The sequence below is a fragment of the Mandrillus leucophaeus genome, unplaced genomic scaffold (genome assembly GCF_000951045.1).
Source record: "Mandrillus leucophaeus isolate KB7577 unplaced genomic scaffold, Mleu.le_1.0 Scaffold145, whole genome shotgun sequence".
Lineage (NCBI taxonomy): Eukaryota > Metazoa > Chordata > Mammalia > Primates > Cercopithecidae > Mandrillus > Mandrillus leucophaeus.
Window position 1 is genome coordinate 448,921 of NW_012101421.1, and position 21,740 is coordinate 470,660.

At 36.3% G+C, this 21,740-nt stretch overlaps 1 protein-coding gene across 2 annotated transcripts in view; it reads left to right on the top strand.

Annotated features, from left to right (window-relative positions):
• The window catches only part of DSG4 (desmoglein 4), a 37,927-nt gene that overhangs the window by 7,540 nt on the left and 8,647 nt on the right, over window positions 1-21,740 (top strand). For both annotated transcript variants that reach the window (XM_011974369.1, XM_011974370.1), the window contains exons 2-11: window positions 652-687; window positions 2,214-2,345; window positions 3,907-4,062; window positions 4,417-4,561; window positions 6,176-6,342; window positions 6,580-6,714; window positions 7,916-8,101; window positions 15,094-15,365; window positions 16,706-16,845; window positions 19,261-19,479. In XM_011974369.1, the coding sequence (XP_011829759.1) occupies window positions 652-687; window positions 2,214-2,345; window positions 3,907-4,062; window positions 4,417-4,561; window positions 6,176-6,342; window positions 6,580-6,714; window positions 7,916-8,101; window positions 15,094-15,365; window positions 16,706-16,845; window positions 19,261-19,479 (1,588 nt within the window). The remainder of the gene's footprint in view (window positions 1-651; window positions 688-2,213; window positions 2,346-3,906; window positions 4,063-4,416; window positions 4,562-6,175; window positions 6,343-6,579; window positions 6,715-7,915; window positions 8,102-15,093; window positions 15,366-16,705; window positions 16,846-19,260; window positions 19,480-21,740) is intronic.

Here is a 21,740-nt window from a genome sequence, read left to right on the forward strand (position 1 = left end):
CCAGTAGATGAACCTATGGAAGGAATAATTCATCAATAGAAAGGTGATATAAGAGTTCAAGGAGTGATAGGAGTAAAATAAATTCCAACTGACAAAGAACTTATTCATCTGTTTTTCTGATGGATGGCACTGAGCGTCAGAGGGCAGTAGCATGTAGATTCTTGTGTCTCCCACAGCTCCTCATACGTTCCCTTACCTTCCAGCAAAAATATTATTGACCATTTCTGGAACATCCGCTGACTTAGAGCCTTTACAACTGTGTTCTTGTTTCACCCTGGCTGAAATGCTCTTCCTCATCAATTCCTCTTATGAAACTAGCTTCATTCTGCAGAGCCCTTTCAAATCCCTACTCTCCTAGGAAGTCTTCTTGAAATTCACTTGAATCACTTGAGTTGCCTTCTCTATCCTCCATCAAGCCCACTGAGGTATCCTAACCTGCTGTAGACTTACGTGTTTGTCTTCCCTAAAATGTAAATAATTTGGAGGGCAAAAAGTCTATTATTCATTTGTGTTAGCCATATTTATTTCATATCATCAATAAAATGTATATTTAAAAATGAATTAATAAAAGAATATTGTCAATGTTTTTATGACATGGCTTCCTCTAAATTATGCAGATTTATGCTAATATGGTATCTTCTATTAAAACAGGTGGTGATGGAAGTAAACAGTGAATTTATTGTTGAGGTAATGTATAATAAAATTATTTTCTCAATTTAAAATTAAAACAAAAACTGAATTTTGTAATGTGTTATATATAAAAATCAGAATATTTGAAATTGTAATTATCCAGATAAAAGCTAAGAGAAAGAATCTCTGGTGAACTGAAATAGCAATGGTAAAGCCCAGGCTCCCAAATCTCTATGCTCTTAGGGCATGTGTTTGCAACAGCGTGTTGTCTCAGTAACTCCTGTTTATCAAACGATATGAGTAGTTAACTTATTTATGTTTTCCAACCACTAGCAAAGCAAAAGAAGCAAAGTGACACTTTAGAGTGGGAAGAGACTCTTTAGATACATTAGACAGAAAGATAATTAATGGTTCATCAATGAGAAAAAGGACAAACATTCAAATTGTATAATCACAGCTAAATGGAAAACATACAATCTGGTGCCATTTAGAGTGGAACTCAGGAAATAGAGCTGCTGTCCTCTATCTCTGGCAGAGTTTTATTTTATTACAGTAGTTAAATTTTCCTTATGATCCTCTCAAGTCATTGGAAAAAAATAAAATTACTTTTCTCATCTTTTTGGTGAAGTAGGGAATAGGTGGTACATTTCAGTAAGTTGTATCAAAATGGGGAAATAATGTAAATACCATGGTTGTAATATATGCTTCATTCAGTGGAACACCTCCTTCCCACAAAGTGGTAATTCAATGAAGCTTAGCCTAAATAAACTTATAATCACCTGTGTTTCAGGGGGTACATTAGGACTTACAAAAATAAACACACACATATATATAGTTTATGCATATATACACATATGCTTGCACATGTAGTGACATTTCTAATCTCATTAAGAGTATGAAATTCTTAACTATACACCAACAGTAGCAACTTAAGGCTACAAAAGAAAAACCATATAGCAAGCACAGATACAAATGACAACATTGCAAAGCCTTATAGGTGTCCATGGGATTATTGGAGGAATCATCAATTCCTCCAATACTAATAATATGTTTCTAATTCCACAAAAATATATTTGGGTGCTTAGCCACAGTGGTGTCCTTATCAACAGAAGAGAAAAAGTCTCTTCTCTCTTTTAGGTAAGCACGACTCACCAGCACAACTTTTATGTTATATGGGATGTGCATACATGGAGCAATGATAATCTTTAAACTCTGCAGACTGTAAATTCTGGTGAAAGCTCAATGAAGGGTGAGGTAGGCAAGGCTCCTATATGGTGAAGATAGATTGAAAAAAGGAAAACTGCCCAACTTATACAGTATAGCACATCATGAGCTCCTCAAGTAGCTAATCAAATTTGTTTCACTAGAATCAGATAATTGGAACCAAGATGATTCCAAAAGGAGTGGCAGTCAGGGCTAACCAAGCTCTATGGATCCAGAGTTGTGAATTCGTGAAAACGTTCTCTGTTCTTCAAATTCAATATCACTGTTTCTTCCAAATGCACCTTACAATATTAAATAAATGTCCTTTCTAAGTAAAATTGTTCTAACACTGTAAGACACTCGAACCATTTTTGCTTAAGGTGAAGGAATTTGACATTGAAAATGGCACTACAAAATGGCAAACAGTCAGAAGACAAAAGCGGGAGTGGATCAAATTTGCCGCAGCCTGTCGAGAAGGGGAGGACAACTCGAAGAGGAACCCCATTGCCAAAGTAAGTGACGAAGCAAGCTGATGGCAGATGCTTTTGCAGAGCAGGGAAACTTTCAAATATTTCCAAGATTTGCAGTCTTCACTGTTCCAGTTATTTTAGAAGACAGAATGTGGTCATTTGCTCCAGTTGATGAGCCTCCCTGCATGATTTGAATATCATGTGCAGGGAGGCTGACATGGGGCAGGTCAGTCAATGGTAAGTGATTCTAGAAGAAAAGAGCTGGATCTCCAGCACAACTGGGCTTTGTTCATCCATTTGTGTTCTGCTCGTTATTGCCTGTCAATGTCATAGGAAGTGTATTCACTTAATGACAGTCTGAAGACTGGCCCTCCAGAAAGTCAAGCTAAGTTTACTGCACTTGATGAATTCACTCCGAGAAAGTAAGGATAGTATCAAAAGTTCCCACCAGATCTCCACACCCAGAAAATAAGAGAGTCTTAAAAGACTTTCACAAAGAATGCCTACTGAAAGGAAGGAGAGTTAAAGAATGTATAATAAATTGATCCATGAAGGATGGGATCCACATTAATAGCTTCATTCACTCTTTCTGGGGATCTTGATCTTGAACAGTAAACTGATCTGCAGAATTCCCTCCTTCCAGCTTTACATTAAAACGTAGTAAGCATCAGCAATGATGTTACAGATACAGCCTTAGCTCAAGAAAACAGATTTATTCTCTCTCAGATGTTTTCAAATTGGAGGGATGCTTTTAAATTATTATTTCCATTCAACTCATAGTGGTAACTTTACGTTATTCCACTTATATTGCATATTCTTTTCTTTATCTTTGCATTTTGGGAGGTTCCTAAGTTTTCTTCTATGCAAAAAGGGCCTTTGGATTAGAGTTGAGATAACCTAAGTTCTATTTCCAGCATCTTTATTTGACTGTGAATGTGCAGGTAACAAATCTTACTATTTTACTGAATGCTCTTATCTTTAGTATATAGGTGAGATTTCAAAACTGTTTCAGTTTAAATTTATCAGCAATAGATAAAAAAGCTACTAAAGCAAAATCTATGTGGCAGAATATTTGCCATAAAATCTATTTGGCAGAAAAGTGTTGCAGTATGTTTACATTTATAAAATGATTGCCAATTATCTCTAACCATTATAGTTCTCTGATATTCTCAATTTATAGACCATTTTGACTAAATCTCAGACTCCAGCTTAGGTAGGATACTTATTAATGTGACACAAGTTTTTTTTAAAAAAATAGTAAAGATTGTCATTTCTTTTGTGAAGCTCTTTCTGCATATGCTAAAAAATCAGAGAATTGAACAATGTGTTATTAATAACAAACCTAGCATCAAGTGTGTATGTTGTACACATTACCTCACGTAATTCCCGCAACAAATCTGTGTGATAGGTGATATTATCCCCACTGTAAGCTGATCTGGGCAAAGTTAAGTAAATTTTCCAAGGTCACACAGGACTAGTTCATGGTGCCAGGTTTCAATCCAAAGCCCATTTGGTTAAGAAACCCATTCCCTTCTCATTCCACTACACTCTTAAGTATTATCTGCTCTAAATTGGATCACAACCCTAGCTATTTTTCTCATAGATTCGATCAGACTGCGAATCAAACCAGAAGATTACATACCGAATTTCTGGAGTAGGGATCGATCGACCACCATATGGGGTATTCACCATTAATCCTCGCACTGGGGAAATTAACATCACTTCAGTGGTAGACAGAGAGATAACTCCACTTTTCTTGGTAAGTCATAGCCATATGTTTTGATTTGTTCATACTAGTTTTCTTCCCTCTTTCAAAAAATATTGCCTTAAGATAATGGATTACTTTTGATAAATCATGGTAGACTGAACCCAAATAGAAGACTTGAAGGAATGGAAAGAGTATGAAAATAAAAGTTTATAGTTCAGGATTCTCTGGTGTGTTGCATGTACATGTAGTCAAGTGTCTTGATCATATTTAAATTATTTGACTGTATTTGAGTCTGAATTCACTGGAAAAAAAAATTGTTTCTTTGCCTGTTTTCTGATATATTTTCAAGCATGTTACTAAAATTCCTTTGGTGGAAAAAGACAGCTTTTTTCCAACTTTCCACAGATCTATTGCCGGGCTCTGAATTCACGGGGTGAAGACTTAGAAAGGCCTCTTGAGCTTAGAGTCAAAGTTATGGACATAAATGATAACGCTCCAGTCTTTTCACAAAGTGTATACACAGCCAGTATTGAAGAAAATAGTGATGCCAGTAAGTAGAATGACATTCCTTCTCTGTGTCACAGCGTACCTACTTCTCTTGGTCAAAAGCTTTAGAAGACTGACATACAGGAAATGTAAAGGACAGGAAAAGTCACACTTGTATTTTGAATAAACCCCACATATTTTAACTTATAACTGAACTAGAAAAGGAAATCTATGTCTAAAATGATAAAATAAAATATCTTCTTACTTGTGGAAGGTCCCTACAGCAATTTAGCAGGTGCTCAGCACCTTCCCTAGAGATTGTTACTGGGCACATGAACAACTAAATCCAAGTGAGCAAACTGAGGAATAAACCAGGAATGTTTAAGAAGGCTCTGTTCTGGTCTGTTACTCAAAGTGTTTGGCTGACCCACACCAGGTAGAGCGTGATGGTGCAAGCACGTGCAATTGTACCCATCAGATCATTCACTAAGGTTAATCATTGATCTTCACAGACTACATAGCAAACTACATTCTATTCTCTCATTTTCTTTCATTTTTTTCCATTACACTTAATTCCATTTCCAGTTCTAATACCCTCTGTCTTTCCTTTATATTAGTTCTCCTGAACTTCTTTCCTTCCTATGCTTATGCTTTTCTTATATGGCTACTTTCCTGTCTCTCCTCTCCCTTTGCCTTCTGACCTTGATTTTATGTCCAGCACATGAATATCAGTTTGTTCCCCAATCCTCTAATGTCCCTTTCCCTTTCAAATCTATGTCTGCCCATATACCTCTAAACAAATTTAGGGGGAAATAATAGGAAAAATAAATTTCAGGAGAAAAGGCAGATAAACACAAAATGTTTTTTTAAACTAGAATGGTCCTCCCATAGAGAGGCAAAGAGATTTTGCCTAGGAGAACCAAAGTCCTTTGATTCCTCATGAACACACCTCAAGATAACATTGGTGAAGGAAGAGAAGGTAAAACCCACAACCAAGTCCCCCTGCCTAGGAAGCAAAAGAACATCAAGGACCTGACAATTCTGAAAAATCTGTCCTGTAGATTGATGTCCCTGGGGATTTGCCTAGGATACCTATTCTTTCTACTTATGAGTAATTAGGAACTCCTTATATTGCTACGGACAAGTCTTCTTTTCAATAATTATATATTTGTGACTGTTTGGTAAAGTGCTATCTTCCAGTGCAACCAGGAGTAATTATCTGCTTTCTGGATAAGTGGCAATTAAGAATATAGGTGTTCAATAAATAATTACAATGTTGCATTTAATTAAACTATAATCTTAATTAAGCTTTTGAAAATGATTTCACAAGACCATGGCAAAAAATAAAACAGATAAAAATCTGTTTATTCAGCTTTCTGATAAAGAATCTATTGAACTTCTTCTTCATGCTTTAAAGAGAACTATGTTTTGCTACTAATTTAGCATTTAATCATTTAAGGAGTGCAAGTACTTTTAAAACAGTAAAGAGTTTTATAAAGTAAACCACAATTATTTTTGTAATCACTGGTAGAGCTGAAAGTTATGGTACTATATTCCCATGGAAAACTCAAACAGAGAGAATTCAGGAGAAGACCAACCACTCTGTCTTCTTATGCCTTATGGTTTGCTGAATTTATTCTGAGTCTCGACCATTCTCCACCTCCATTTCTATTTCTAGATGCACTGGTAGTAAAGTTATGTGCCACAGATGCGGATGAAGAAAATCATTTGAATTCCAAAATTGCCTACAAGATCGTCTCTCAGGAGCCGTCAGGTGCACCCATGTTCATTCTGAATAGGTACACTGGAGAGGTCTGCACCATGTCCAGTTTCTTGGACAGGGAGGTAAAGCCTTCTGTGAATGAATAAAGAAATAAAAAGTCCGATTTTGAAAAGACAAAGATAAAATGATCTATGTGTACCCTTACTCCAACATAAAGGAGGGAAGGAAAATAATCCATTTTTAATAAAAATTAAAAGCTCAATTGTATAAATAAAGGAGTAGAGAAATAATGGCATTGAATGCATTAGATTCTATTCAAGACAAACCTAAGTCTTACATTCTTTTTCATCTTGATTAAGCAACACAGTATGTACAACCTAGTTGTGAGAGGCTCAGATCGGGATGGAGCTGCAGATGGACTGTCTTCTGAGTGTGACTGTAGAATCAAGGTTTTAGATGTCAACGATAATTTCCCCACCTTAGAGAAAACCTCAGTAAGTTTGTATTCTTATCACCCTTTTTCCATAAGTGTCAATAATCAATTTGCTTTCATGCTGGCTCATGAGCCTGGTTCTGTCCTACATATGGACATACTCAACTTTGTTGTAGAAACTTTGGAATTTCTTAGGTATAGTAATATACCTTCAAATTGTATGTTGGTCTTTGACTCACTACTCCCAACAAGCCTTCTCTGCGAAAGCAACGAACTGTCTACTCTGTATACTCTGTTCACAGAAACACAGAAATCTGTTGATCTAATTCTGGGAATAACATAGCAACATTAATGTTTTTGTATGTGCCTCATGATTTGCTGAATGAATTCTACTAGAGCCCCAAACATTCTGAACTTCCACTTCCATCTCTAAGCATAAAGAAGCATAAAATCCAAACCAGCAGGGCCAAATCTGACTTGCTGTCTGTTTCAGTTTAAAAACAAAACAAAAAAAAACAAGGCCAGGCACAGTGGCTCAAGCCTGTAATCCCAGCACTTTGGGAGGCCGAGACGGGTGGATCACGAGGTCAGGAGATCGAGACCATCCTGGCTAACACGGTGAAACCCTGTCTCTACTAAAAAATACAAAAACTAGCCGGGCGAGGTGGCGGGCGACTCCGGAGGCTGAGGCAGGAGAATGGCATGAACCCGGGAGGCGGAGCTTGCAGTGAGCTGAGATCCGGCCACTGCACTCCAGCCTGGGCGACAGAGTGGGTCTCCAAAAAAAAAAAAAAAAAAAAACAAAAACAAAACAAAAAACGTGTTATTAGAGAGCATAGCTGTCCTCATGCCTTTATATGTTGTCTGTGGGGGCTTTGTGCTGCAACAGCAGAGATGAGGGGTTACAACACCAATTCTCTGGCCCACAACATCTAATATATTTACTGTTCAGCCCTTTACAGAAAAAAATCTGATCCCCTGTCTAAAAGAATAAAGAAATTAACAATAAGCAAAAAATTAAAGAAAGAAAAGAAAAAGAGACGAAGTGCTAACTTGATTTTACATACAGCACATGAATGTCAGTTTTATTATCTTGTAATCATTTTATTCTTATTTTCCTGATTGGAATATGGGCATTGAATAATGGTGCAAAAATAATTGACATAGTTTGTTGTTAGTATTTTAAATAATAATTATGTGTTCTTAAGTACGTTTCTTCTTTTGAAAATTCATTGACTACAAAATTGATCCCCGCATTTTAGTACTCAGCCAGTATTGAAGAGAATTGTTTAAGTTCGGAACTGTTACGATTACAAGCAATTGATCTTGATGAAGAAGGCACCGATAATTGGTTGGCGCAATATTTAATTCTCTCTGGAAATGATGGGAATTGGTTCGATATCCAAACAGACCCACAAACCAATGAAGGCATTTTGAAAGTTGTCAAGGTACAGTATAAGGATCTGCAATATTTTCTTCTGCAATATTTTCTTCCAAAGAAGTTTTAAATGACCTTAGAGACAGAATAGAATCTGCCTTCAGAAAAAGTACTTCATAACTTTGAATATTGCTTATATCAAGGGTCCTAAGTAACTACTGTGTCAGTCTAAGTCTCCTAGCTAGCAACACAAAATTTATTACCTAGAAAAATAGGGAGGCAGTTTTGTTCTGACAGTGTCCAGTATCTAGTTATGAAGATAAGGTAAGCACCCCCAAATTAGACAATGTATGAGAGTTCACAGTGTAATAAGTAGTACAGATGTCATGATATGAAACATAATTAATTGTCAAGGGAATGAAATGTGAAATAATGAATGAGATAAGAAATGGTGAGATCCTTCTGAGCTAGATCTGTCTGAAAAGATTTCATGCAGGAAATAAGACTTAAGCAAGATATTATAGCTAAGATTGCTAATGTGGGTAATAAAATAAACAAACACGCAGAGTAAGAAAACATGAAGCATGTTCAGGGCATGGTGAGCAACCCCGTGGGGCTATAGTGGAGCATTCGAGTAGGGAAGTAATGAGAGGTCAGATCAGAGAAGTGAAGCTGGAATCGATCCCCTGAGAACCTTGCATACTGAAATACCAGGTGTGATTTTTTTTCTACAGATTAATTTTTCTTTAATTACTTGCTTTTAATTCATAGACAATGATAAAACTGAAAAATGTATAATTAGAAATGAATAAAACCACAAACCAGTAAGATTCAGATTAACGTTAATGTAAGGAGGGAAATTGTTATTTTTTTATCAAAGGAAATTGCTGCTTAACAACATAACACTTATAGCCAGGAAAATATGTATTAAGACATATACGTACACACATATTTTTAGTTTGCTACACAGTGTGATTGTGGAATTTACAGTGTGATTATTCAGTTCTGTTACTATTTTTCTCTATTCAAGCACATAGGCTGTTTTTGTGTTACTATAAAGTAATAGCTGAGACTAGGTAATTTATAAAGAAAAGAGGTTCAGCTGAATCACCATTTTGCAGGCTGTACAGGAAGCAAAGTGCCGACATGTCCTTCTGGTGAGGGCCTCAGGAATCTTACAATCATTGAGGAAGGCAAAGGGGGAGCCAGTGTATCACATGACAAGGATAGTAGCAAAAGAGAGAAGCAGAAGGTCCTAGGCTCTTGTAAACAACCAGATCTCGCAAAAACTCATTTATCACCAAGGGTATGGTGCTAAACCATTCGTGAGGGATCTGCCCAATCACCTCTCACCAGGCCCCGCCTCCAACTTTGGGAATCACATTTAAAGATGAGATTTGTGAGTGACAAACACCCAAACCACATCATCAAGTTACTGTGAGGTTTTTTCAGATAGCGTATTAGGAAACCATTTAGCCTTCTGGATGCAAACATATCGTTTATTCATTGGGGCTTTCTCTTTTCTTTCTCAAGTTATCTGAGCAATTTTAGTATTACTACTTTACCATCAACGCACAACCATGCACACTGAAATCATATGGTATATTAACTTATGAGCTGGCCACCAAAATTATGAAAAATATTTATATATAAGATGTCATCCAAATGAATACACAAATTTTATAATTTCTTAAGTGAACACAAGGATTCAAAGAGTATATCATGGCCTTTCTATTTGGAAAACATTGCTTTGGGACAGAGGTCAGCAAACTATGATCCGGAGGTCAAATTTAACCTATCCCCTGTTTCATAAAGAGTTTTATTGGAACACAGTCACATACATTCATTTACATATTTTCTGTGGCTGTTTCCACACTCAAGTGACTGATTTGAATACTTGAGATAGAAACTATATATGATATGACCCCTAAAACCTAGGACATTTACTATCTGGCCCTTGACCAAAAAAGCTTTTCAATTCCTACTTATAGACCAAGGAAAGATTTGGGATATTTTCTAAAATAACAATAACATCGGCCAGGCGAGGTGGCTCATGTAATCCCAGCACTTTGGGAGGCCAAGGCGGGCAGATCATCTGAGGTTGGGAGTTCGAGACCAGCCTGAACAACATGGAGAAACCCCGTCTCTACTAAAAATACAAAATTAGCCAGGTGTGGTGACACATGCCTGTAATCCCAGCTACTTGGGAGGCTGAGGCAGGAGAATCGCTTGAACCCAGGAGGCGGAGGTTGCAGTGAGCTGAGACTGCACCATTGCACTCCAGGCTGGGCAACAAGAGTGAAACTCTGCCTCTAAATAAATAAATAAATAAATAAATAAATAACAACATGAGTTCAACTCTGAAAAGACCAAAGTTATCAAAATTATTATCGTATTAATTAAGCCCTGAGGCACTAAGCATCTGATCTAAGGCAATGGCAGTAAAAATTGAAAAAAAAAAAAAAAAAGGAATGGGTATAGGAGTCATTGCCAAATGCAATATGAAGAGGGATAGAGGAACAGGAGGTCACCTCCCACCATATCAAATTCTGAATATTTAGTCAAGTTTTTCTTCCAGGGATCAGAATTTGTTAAACCTTGCATCCTGGTTAAAAATCAAGAGCTACACATAACATGCAATTCTTACCTATGTTCTTACCATCTTAGTGACTGACTTTGTATATTATCTCATATTATGTAACTGTTCTTCACTTTTGGTCTGTCTCCCAAACTACTAAAATAATAGAAGAATTTTGTGCATAAAGAACTTGATCTAAATATCTTTCTATCCCCAGCACCTGGTCCAGTGTCCAAAAGATAGTAGAGACTCACAAAATTTGAGAATAGTATTGATGATAATATTTACCTGAAACTAATAGTATAGATATCATCCAAACAGAAGTCCATGGACTTGACTGCATCATTTATAACTTCTGCATAAAATTATAAATATGAAAAAATTAACAATGTAGGCAATGTACTCTCTGACTTACGTAATGTGCCTTCTGTGATAACAACATTTTTAAAAGATATACTTAATTGCTTAAAAAATATATTGAAATATTAATTTCATGAAAAATTTGTCGATGTAATTTGGATGTTGTATATACAAAGCCCTATCTATTTTCTTCTGAATAACTTTCCAAGTCTCTTAAAAAGAGTAAGAAAAAATTGGCTTAAAAATACCAAAGTAATAGAGAAAGGCTAATTAAAATGAAATTTTATGTGTGTGTTACTACCTAGCCAAAAGAACTATTTTAGAGAACATAAGAGTAATTTTCCCATGTTTGACATTTTCAACAGCCAGAGGTCAGCCTCTCATTCCAGATACATTTGGAATGAGGTTACTAATGTCCTCTTACACCTTCTCCATTTTCATTCAGGATACCCCTTAATCTTGTGGAAACTGGCCCTTCATTAATGGATTTTTGACTAAGCTTTATATAACCCTTCTCTTAGTCTGAGGAAATTACAAAGATTCAATTCAAAGGATTTAAGGTGGTTCGTGCCTGTAATCCCAGCACTTTGTGAGGCCAAAGCAGGAGGGTCACTTGAGGCCAGGAGTTCGAGACCAGCCTGGACAACAGGGTGAAACCAAGTCTCTACTGAAAGATGGGTGTGGGGTGGTCACCTGTAATCCCAGTTACTCGGGAGGGCTGAGGCATGAAAATCACTTGAACCCTGACCGGGGAGGCAGAGAAAAAAAAAAAGATGTATTGAGAATTGCTGTGTATTGAGAATTCGCTGAAGATATGAAGGCGAATAAGATATGGTCCCTGTTCTCAAGGAATTTACAGTTTAACAAGAGAAAGATCTCAGAAAAATGAAAGTCTCTTTGTCAATAAGAGCCTCTCCTTGGCATTTATTGATAAGTGTATATGAAAACACCAGCAATATAAATACGTGTGTGTGTGTGTATATATATATATATATACACACACATTGACTCCAACACTGAGAAAAAAGCAAAGCAAAATGCTACCCAATTGGAACTCTAACAAAAAAAAATGATTCTCTATTTTTATAATAATTCTAACATTTATTAAGCAATTACTAAACACCAACTATTCTGTTATAAGGTGTATCCAGAGGGTTCACGTATTTTATCTCATTTAATCCTCACAACTCTTGGAAGAAAATAGGGTCATTGCTTTTTTTTTTTTTTTTTTTTTTTGAGATGGAGTCTCACTCTGTCACCCAGGCTAGAGTGCAGCAGTGTGATCATTGCAACCACCTCCTCCCAGGTTCAAGCAATTTTCATGCCTCAGCCTCCCAAGTAGCTGGGATTACAGGCATGTGCCACCACACCCAGCTAATGTTTGCATTTTTAGTAGAGACGGGATTTCACCATTGTTGACCAGGCTGGTCTCAAACTCCTGACCTCAAGTGATCCGCCCACCTTAGCCTCCCAAAGTACTGGGATTACAGGCGTGAGCCACCGCACCCAGCCAGTAATTCCATTTTTAGAGAAAGTGAAACAAAACTGATGAGGACAAATTGCTAGTCTCAGTTTACCCAGGTGGTAAATGGCAGAGACAAGATCCAATCAGAACTCTCTGGTCCCAAAGTCATATTTAACTGCCACCTTCATGTCTCACTGTGTAATCGGGGGTCAGTAAAACCAATTTTAGGAAAAAACTAGCACCCTGAGATTTTCCCTCCAAGTCTGTGTACCGCCATAAACTCCTTCCCAGCTGTGCGTGCCCTGCTTCTCTGTTCCCGACACATTTGTACCAGAAAATGAGCCTTCCTGGAAACAGAACACATACTCAGGCAGATAATGAGCATTTCCCGAGTCCCCTGCTGTGGAAAAACTGCTATCACATCCTCTTTTGGATGGAGGCTTCTAGCGTTCTCCCTCTTTCATACTTAATTTTAAAATGAATCAGTGTCCCCACTAGAATTAGCCGTGTCATATTAAATTAGAACAAAAAAAAATGGAAGTGAGAATCTAAGCTTAGCTTCTGTACTACAATTTACAGAAGCCAAATCCTGCCAGAAGCCAGATACATTTCTGGGTGTGTTATCTTCATCCTGATCCCTTCCAGAGCCTCACTCTAGGTCACTGCAGCTCAAGCCCCCACCCACTCTAACACACGCATGTGTACCTTGTTAAGCGGTTATTCTTCATTTGTTCCTTACACTGCAGAGACTGAGTTTCCCCAGCCTCTTCCTTTACTTTATGAAGAGACTCCAAGGTAAACCATTGTTTCCATTGCTCTTTACAATCCCTGACCTCTGGACACAATCAGAAAATCCTGACTAAAGGGCGCCACTTGCAAAGAATGAATAAACAATTTTATGCCTTTCCTCTATTTGGCTGTCCCTCCTAGAGGAAAGATTCACCCCAGACCAATTTCCTGCTCCTAGATTATGTGAAGATCTTTAATTGATACAACTTTAGACACATATTGATATATTTTCATCACACTCTATTCAATGGGGAGAGAACTTTAATATTCTTACAAACAAAAGTGCCTTTGTGTGTATACATAACAAAACCACAAGAGATTTATCTATCAGAAAAGAGGTTATCAGGCCGGGCACAGTGCCTGTAATCCCAGCACTTTGAGAGGCCAAAGCAGTTGGATCACCTGAGGTCAAGAGTTCAAGACCAGCCTGGCCAACAGGCAAAACCCTCATCTCTACTAAAAATGCAAAAAATTAGCCCGGTGTGGTGGTGCATGCCTATAGTCTCAGCTACTTGGGAGGCTGAGGCAGGAGAATTGCTTGAACCTGGGAGGTAGAGATTGCAGTGGGCTGAGATTGCACCACCGCACTCCAGCCTGAGCCACAGAATGAGACCCTGTCTCAAAAAAGTAAAAAAAGAAAAGGAAAAAAAAGAGGTTCTCGATTTTTCATTTGTTTTAAGATAGCATGGAATTCTATTAAATAAAAAAAGATCTGTGGAAGAAAGATCTCTTCCGGTTGAAAATTGATTTTTGAGTACATAATTTATATTCAGTTCTGTGCTAAATATCATGTGGGGTGGTCTATTATGTGGACCAGTGGACTAGGTATTATGTGGACCTGTAAATAGATGTGCAAAAGGAATCAATATCCCAGACCTGAAGGGTTTTGGCTGAAATTCAAGTGTGGCATGCTGAGCCATCTCCCAAGAAGAACCTAAGTAAATTTCTGTGAATGTTTTTCTTATCAGCTCTTCTGAAAAGATGTAACTCTAAAACCTAAGGAAACATTCATGATGTCAGGGAGTTTCACTGAGAAGCAGAGATTTACCTCAGAGTTCTGCTGACGGCAAGCCTTGCTGATGTCTTGACTTCTGCTGTTGGAAATGCATTGCAAGTGATGCTTACCTTAGCTTCCAAAACACTTCTAAGCAGACATTGCTCAGCAATTCTTTCTTTGCAACTACTTTTTCACTTGTGACTTTTCATGTCACCACATCAATCATTCTGGATCAAAAGATTCTATTTTTTATCCAGAATATCCATTTCAAAGGTGACTTTTCTCTGGGCATGGCATTTACTTATTTGAATATGCCCCATAAAGGCGTCTTCCTATCCACCAGACCCAGCGACTATAATCATCATAAATTCTTTATAAGTTGTTTACATCATTAAAAAAAATTATGTGTTCAGTGACATCATATATATTAGCTCCTTTATTCTGCTGATTATACTTTCAAAAGATTCTCAGATGTGAGTTCTAGAAAGGAAATCTGGGTACTATTTATTTATTCATTCAATAGTGTAAACATTTTTTCTTTTATTCTAAAGAATTTTTCATAAACACCTCACTTGGAAAATATCGTTTTTCAGTTCAGCATTTTTGTATAAAAAGTCCAAAACTCCAAAATTTTATTCCAATTTAAAATCACAGGCTTAAATGATCTACATAGTGGATTATGCTAAAAGATAAACAGAATAACATATCTCAGATACCTAATGCAGTAATAAGTAAATTCTTTTTCATTTCAAAATCTAAACAACGTATCTCCTGGACTTTATTCTAGTGTGTGGTTTGCTTTACCATGGGTTCTTACTTTATCAAAAGAGAGTTCTTTGCTGTTTCAGAGTGTTTTATTTTCTTTCATTTCAGATGCTGGATTATGAACAAGAACCTAATATTCAGCTTAGTATCGGAGTTAAAAACCAAGCTGATTTTCACTACTCCGTTGCTTCTCAATTCCGAATGCACCCAACCCCTGTGAGAATTCAGGTTGTTAATGTGAGAGAAGGACCTGCATTTCATCCAAGTACTATGGCTTTTAGTGTGCGGGAAGGAATAAAAGGAAGTTCTTTATTGAATTATGTGCTTGGCACATATACAGCCATAGATTTGGACACAGGAAACCCCGCAACAAATGTCAGGTACTGCAAATATTTTCTTCATGTTCTATGGTTCTATCCAGTGTTAATTCATGTAGCATGTGCTAGTATATGTTGGTTGTAATACTTTTGGAAGGTTTTTTTGCTTTTATTATTTCTTCAATTTAAAAGACTATTAGAGCATTTGAAATCTTAGAATTTTAACAGTGTTTTAGAGGCTTCAATAATGTAAGAGCTCCAACTAGTTATAAAAGTAATCACGTCCAGTGAGCAATTGTAAGATCAAAGAGCCTCCTAAATTACTCCGTGAGTCTTTTTGATCTTTTGTGGCCAGTTTGTACTACCCTGGACCTGGGCCGATTAAGCCATATTGTAGACAATAAGACACCATAAAAGTTGAGTCACCGCTTGTTTTCTTAAACCTGTGTTACCTATGACTTTGAGACTAATTTCAATTCTCTGCTTAATCTAAGAGAAAAAACACAATCATAGAAGCTAAAAACAGTGTTTTAGAAATTTGATAGGCATAAGGAGAGTCAGAAGAGGAGAAATTAAAAGGTAGTATTGGGGCATGAGATACATAGATTATATGTGAATTAGAACAGTGTAAAATATTCTAGAAATAACCACAGTGAAGTACACAGGTCTTCTCTATATCCTGCCCTTCTCTATCTCCTTTTCTTCATCCCAATATTCTTGGAGTAAACAAAGTCTACTGACTTATAAGTTACTTTGATGTTCACAGTTTTAGTTATTAAATCAGTTAACAAATTGACAGACTCAAATAAAACATGTGAAGTCTGCCAGGATGGGTGGAGGTAAAAGCAGTTCAGATAAAGGAACAGAAGACTTGAAATTGTGCCTGGTAGAGACCAGATCTTCTTCCAGTGAGGTCAAGCACTTTAAATCTATCATCTGTAACAAGATCCAGACAGACACACTGAACGGAGGATACCACAACCCCCCAACAGGCCATCAGTGAGGTGCTCTGAAATCAACATGGCTGAAAAGCCACAAAAAAATTCTGAGTATACCACATGTGAAAATAAATAAGCAATATTTGTTTTTGAAAATGAATAACAGATGTTTTATATTGCTATTATTTAATAAACAGAGCTGAAATAAACTCATACATTTTATTAACAGTTATACTAGGAGCCAGAAGAGTAAGAATGATGAAATTTTAAAACTTGCCAATCTGTGTATTAATGTATATATCATTGAATTTTTATTGATATATATACACTTTTTATAAACCAAGGCAATCATCACTATAAAACATAAAAACACAATATTTAAGTTTACCACACTGTAGCTCTTATGTGATTTAATAGTACTAACTTTAATAAAAGCATAATAATGAATTTTTTATTTAAAAACAGATATATCATAGGGCATGATGCAGGCAGCTGGTTAAAAATTGGTTCAAGAACTGGTGAGATACAGTTTTCCAGAGAATTTGATACGAAGTCAAAATATATTATCAATGGGATATACACAGCAGAGATCCTGGCTATAGATGGTAAGAAAATTTATTTTCAGTATTTTAAGAAAACTAATACTATTATATTAAGTATTATGTTACTCTAATGCTGATATTTGAGTAACTCAAACATTTTTAATGGTGTATGTAAGATGTATAGAAAGTCCTAAGCACCTTAAATCAAGAATTGAAGTCAATTAAAATCATAATTTACACTTAAGCCATAGTTTATTTCATCTACTTGCAAAAGTGAGTTGCATATGGCTTAAAGCGTAAAAGTTAAAATATAATTTATCTTCTGTTTATAACTTTGTCTCTTGAGTACGGCTAATCTCACTTGTAGGGTATGTTGGGAATGTTTACTTAAAGTAAGGGCTACATGCTCTCCAAAGTTCATTTGGGGATCACCTTGTGAATATAATTATTTTAGAGCCATTAAACCTGAACTACAGTGAATACAATTATTTTAGAGCCATTAAAGCTGAACTACAGTGAGAAGCTTGTGTGAGTGTTGCTTGATTTGACATATTTCCATAATAAGATGCTATGGATCAAGAAAGCACAGGTTATTCCAAATATAAGATCCACATTAAAAGTCATAAATGCAGATGCACTGACTTAACTTGTAAGTGAGCCACTTCTCACATGGGAAAATCTATTAAGCAGTCCTCTTGGTGAGTAGCAATAGGATTTGTTTATTTATCAATAGTTAATGATTCTATGAAGCAGTGCCTAGGAAACCAGCTGCTGTAGAACAAAACAAGAGAGAAAGGTCAGGAACCACAAAGGAAGGGGAAAGATAGGTGTCCGAGATACATGCCTAATGTAAGACAGATACTGTAGGTTTGCAATGAGTTTATAGCTGACCTTTCTAGTATCAAAACAAAAATAAAGGTAAAGAAGCAGCATAAAATTCAAAAACAAACCATGATAAAACCAAACCAACTATCGTCCATGCATCCTGAGCTTCACCCTGTGGCAAGTAACTTTTAATGCCTGGGTCAGTTTCATAAATAACATTGTCCTATTTATTATCAGTATTCTGCAAGATCTAATTTGAAAATTGATTCTAACCATGTTGATTGCACCCTATGTTTGCATATTGGTCATATGTGAAAATCTTCAAATTCTAGAACAAATAATTAGTCATTCCAAGCAAATAAAGAGAGAGAAAGTGCTATCAAAATGTACCAAGAGAAATCCAAAAACAAAGCTGATGGTTTATTCACCTAAGCAGAGTGTCTGCACTGGCACGGAGCAATCTGAATAGTTGGAATAAGTTTGCTTCAGCACACACCATCATCAGGTGAAGAGACAGACCTCTAGGAAGAGCAAACTTTATTGGGGAGTAAACGCTATAAGCAATAGCTTGAGTTTTGGTTGCCAATCACAAGGTAATAGAAGAGCTACCAAAGATCAGAGAATGACAAATAAAACAATCTCTGGAATAATCTGATGGCTCTCGAATGAGAAACTAAGTGAAATCAATATCTTTCATCTAGTGAAATCAGGTCCAATGCTGAATAGGGTATATAAACATATTATACAAAATCATATAGACTATACTAGGCTCTCAGTTTATTCTCATTCAGTTACCTCAGTGACTACTACTTAGGCACACAGAAAACGTCTGTAAAAGGAATTTATTGCCTTCTCAGAAAATGACCTACTAAAGTGCCCTAGAGACGACAATGTTCTAGTTTAAAAGTGAGAAAGCTAAGATTTTTTTCAAGTTAAAAACAAGCAAAAAAAGTTCTTTATTCGCTGTAACAGAACATAGAGTAGAAAAGTGGACTAAAAAGCTCCTGTACTCCTAATCTTTAGTCTTTGGCCCTTTCTGATAAATTATACTATCCAAAAACTTGTTTCAAGTGGATCAGGGAAAAATCTAATAGACTTATATTTGTTTTCAGAAATGCCATTTCTCAAAGAAATAGCGTGTAACCGATGCAATTAAAATAAACAGTGAACACAGAAGAAAAACACCAACAAGTATTTATTTCAACTGTGCTTATTTCTACAAACACAGGACTCAATGAGCATCCTGAATGGAGGTCCATAACTGATCCAGGGGTCTAATTTACGGGAACAGGGTGAGACTAGAAAGCAGTAAACCTTCTCTGAGGAAGAACATTTGATTTTGCGCCTTAGGATGTGTTAGAATTAGCAAAATGAAATGAGGATGGAAAACATTTTAGGAAGAGTGGAAAGAATGTGCCAGAGTCCAGAGTAAAAAGAGAAACTTGTTTAAAGAACTCAAAAGAAGCAGTGTGGCTGGAAGGTAGCACACAAAGGGAAGAGTGACTTTGGGTCGCTGAAGCGGGCAGGAACCTGTCAAGCCTCCCAAGTCATGTATATGATTCCTACAAGTTCCATGGCATCATCAGGGGATATGAGAAAGAGTTTTCTCCCTAACACCATTTACCTCAACACCTATGAAACTTACTCTTTCAGATGGCTCTGGAAAAACAGCTACAGGAACCATATGTATTGAGGTTCCTGATATCAACGATTACTGTCCAAACATTTTTCCTGAAAGAAGAACCATCTGCATTGACTCTCCATCAGTCCTTATCTCTGTTCATGAACATTCTTATGGGTCTCCCTTTACTTTCTGTGTTGTTGATCAGCCACCAGGAACAGCTGACATGTGGGATGTCAGATCAACAAATGGTAAGTGAAATGTAAGCTTGCTTTTCGGACTTTAAGTCCCAAAGCAAAACAATTACCAAAAAATGTGTCAAGTCACTTAATAAAACATTCTATTTCTGTTTCCACAATTCTTGCCATATTAACATTAAATGAAAAAAAATCTTTCATGTACACAGGATATTTGACAAAATTTTGAACTGAAATAAGAGTCAAAATGTTTAATTAATATTGCATTTACAAATGGTAGATAAATACCAGTTTACCCATCATTTTGAGTAGGTAGGACATTAAACCAATATTTATTCAGTTTAAAATAAACAGAACCCCTAAAAAACTCATAAATTAAGAATGTCACAATTCCCTATTCTGAATAAACAGACAAATCACATAAATGTCTCTGAAACTCATATATCCCATAGATACATTTAAACATTTACTACTCAGGAGCACATAAGATCAATTAAATTGTTTTTAGCAATAGCTATGAGTTCAGACTTATTTTTAAGGGTAAAAATTTAAATCCGAATTGCTCAGTATTAGAGAAATGATTAAACAAATTATACTACATATTATTAAGATGTGCTAATATACAGCCATTAAAATTAGAATTATACAAAGTATATAGATACAAAAGAATGCATAAACCGAAGAAAGTAAAGTGAAAAGCAGATCACAAAATTGTATATGTATGTATCTTGACTATAGCTACATACAATTGAATGACTGACATTGATAAAAATTAAGAATAAATTTCAGATAACATAACATTTTATCTACCTTGGGTTCTTTTTCGTAAAATGTTAAGTGCATAATAAAAAAGAAAATGCTATGAGAGGATCCCATTTGGGCTTAGATAGCTCCCTAATCTCATATTCATGTGGGGCTACAGGGAAAATCTCATGGGCTAGTCAGTGGCCATCAGACTACAGAGCCCAGGGTGAGAAGAAATACTTCCCACCTCTTTGAGGCCACCAAGCCCCTCTGTTTACAGAATGGAGAAACCCTAAAATATGGTAGGAAAAATACTACCAATAAAGACTTGGTCAAAGTGAGCAACTAGGCAATTTGTTTTTACCATCAAACCTTTAGCTCTTTTCAACAAAACCACTTTAATATTTTTTAAAGTTAATCACATTAAAGCAATTCCATTAATATCAAGTCAACTCTGAATATGCCATCTCCTATAAAGCTCAATAGCCCATTCATAAATAATAATAATTGCTAACCACTTTTTTCCTCATTCAGATCCTAGATATTATGATTATACACATAAGAAAAAATGCTCTGCATGGAGGTATAATATTATAGCTATTACAGGTTTGCCAATAAAAAAGATAACCGCACTGGAGATAATATTCCTAGAGACCTGTTTCAATGCTGGTGTTTTAGAACAGAATGAACTTTACTTAATGTACTGTGGCATTGTCTTATCTCATTTTTACTTTGTGCACAGATTTTGGTAGACACCAAATCTGGCTTGCTATCTAGCTAACTGAGGATAATAAACCATCATAATAAAAAATATTGTGTGCTATGGATCAGTCAGTTACTATTCATGGTTTAGCTGTAAATTTAATCATCTCTTAACACTCATTGTATTAATAAATTCCAACCAATATTTTAGACAATATGTTTCATAAAAATTCATAGGCAAATAGCACAAAGAATTAGGCGAATTTGAACAATTTTAAGTGAAAGGGCAACAATTTTGACTCAGATACATATAAACAGTCTTAAGGAGGTTATTGTGTAAACTGTAGTCCTAAATAGAAGACTTCCAATATTTTCTTTCAACTTAATATGATTTATTCATTGGGCAAATATTCACTGAATGTATATTATATGCCAATTACTGTTGCTCCGGAAAGATGCAACAAGGTCCTTGCCTGCATTGTAGAAGTAGCAATCCAGCAATAAGCAATACTTATTTAAAAAATAGGTATAAATGTTTAAAAAAAAAAAAAGAAAAGAAAAGAAAAGAAAGAAAAAGAGGCTGGGCGCAGTGGCTCACGCCTGTAATCCCAGCACTTTGGGAGGCCGAGGTGGGCGGATCACGAGGTCAGGAGATCGAGGCCATCCTGGCTAACACTGTGAAACTCTGTCTCTACTAAAAAATACAAAACAAAATTAGCCGGGCAAGGTGGCGGGCGCCTGTAGTCCCAGCTACTCAGGAGGCTGAGGCAGGAGAATGGTGTAAACCCGGGAGGCGGAGCTTGCAGTGAGCCGAGATCGTGCCACTGCACTCCAGCCTGAGCAACAGAGCGAGACTCCGTCTCAAAAAA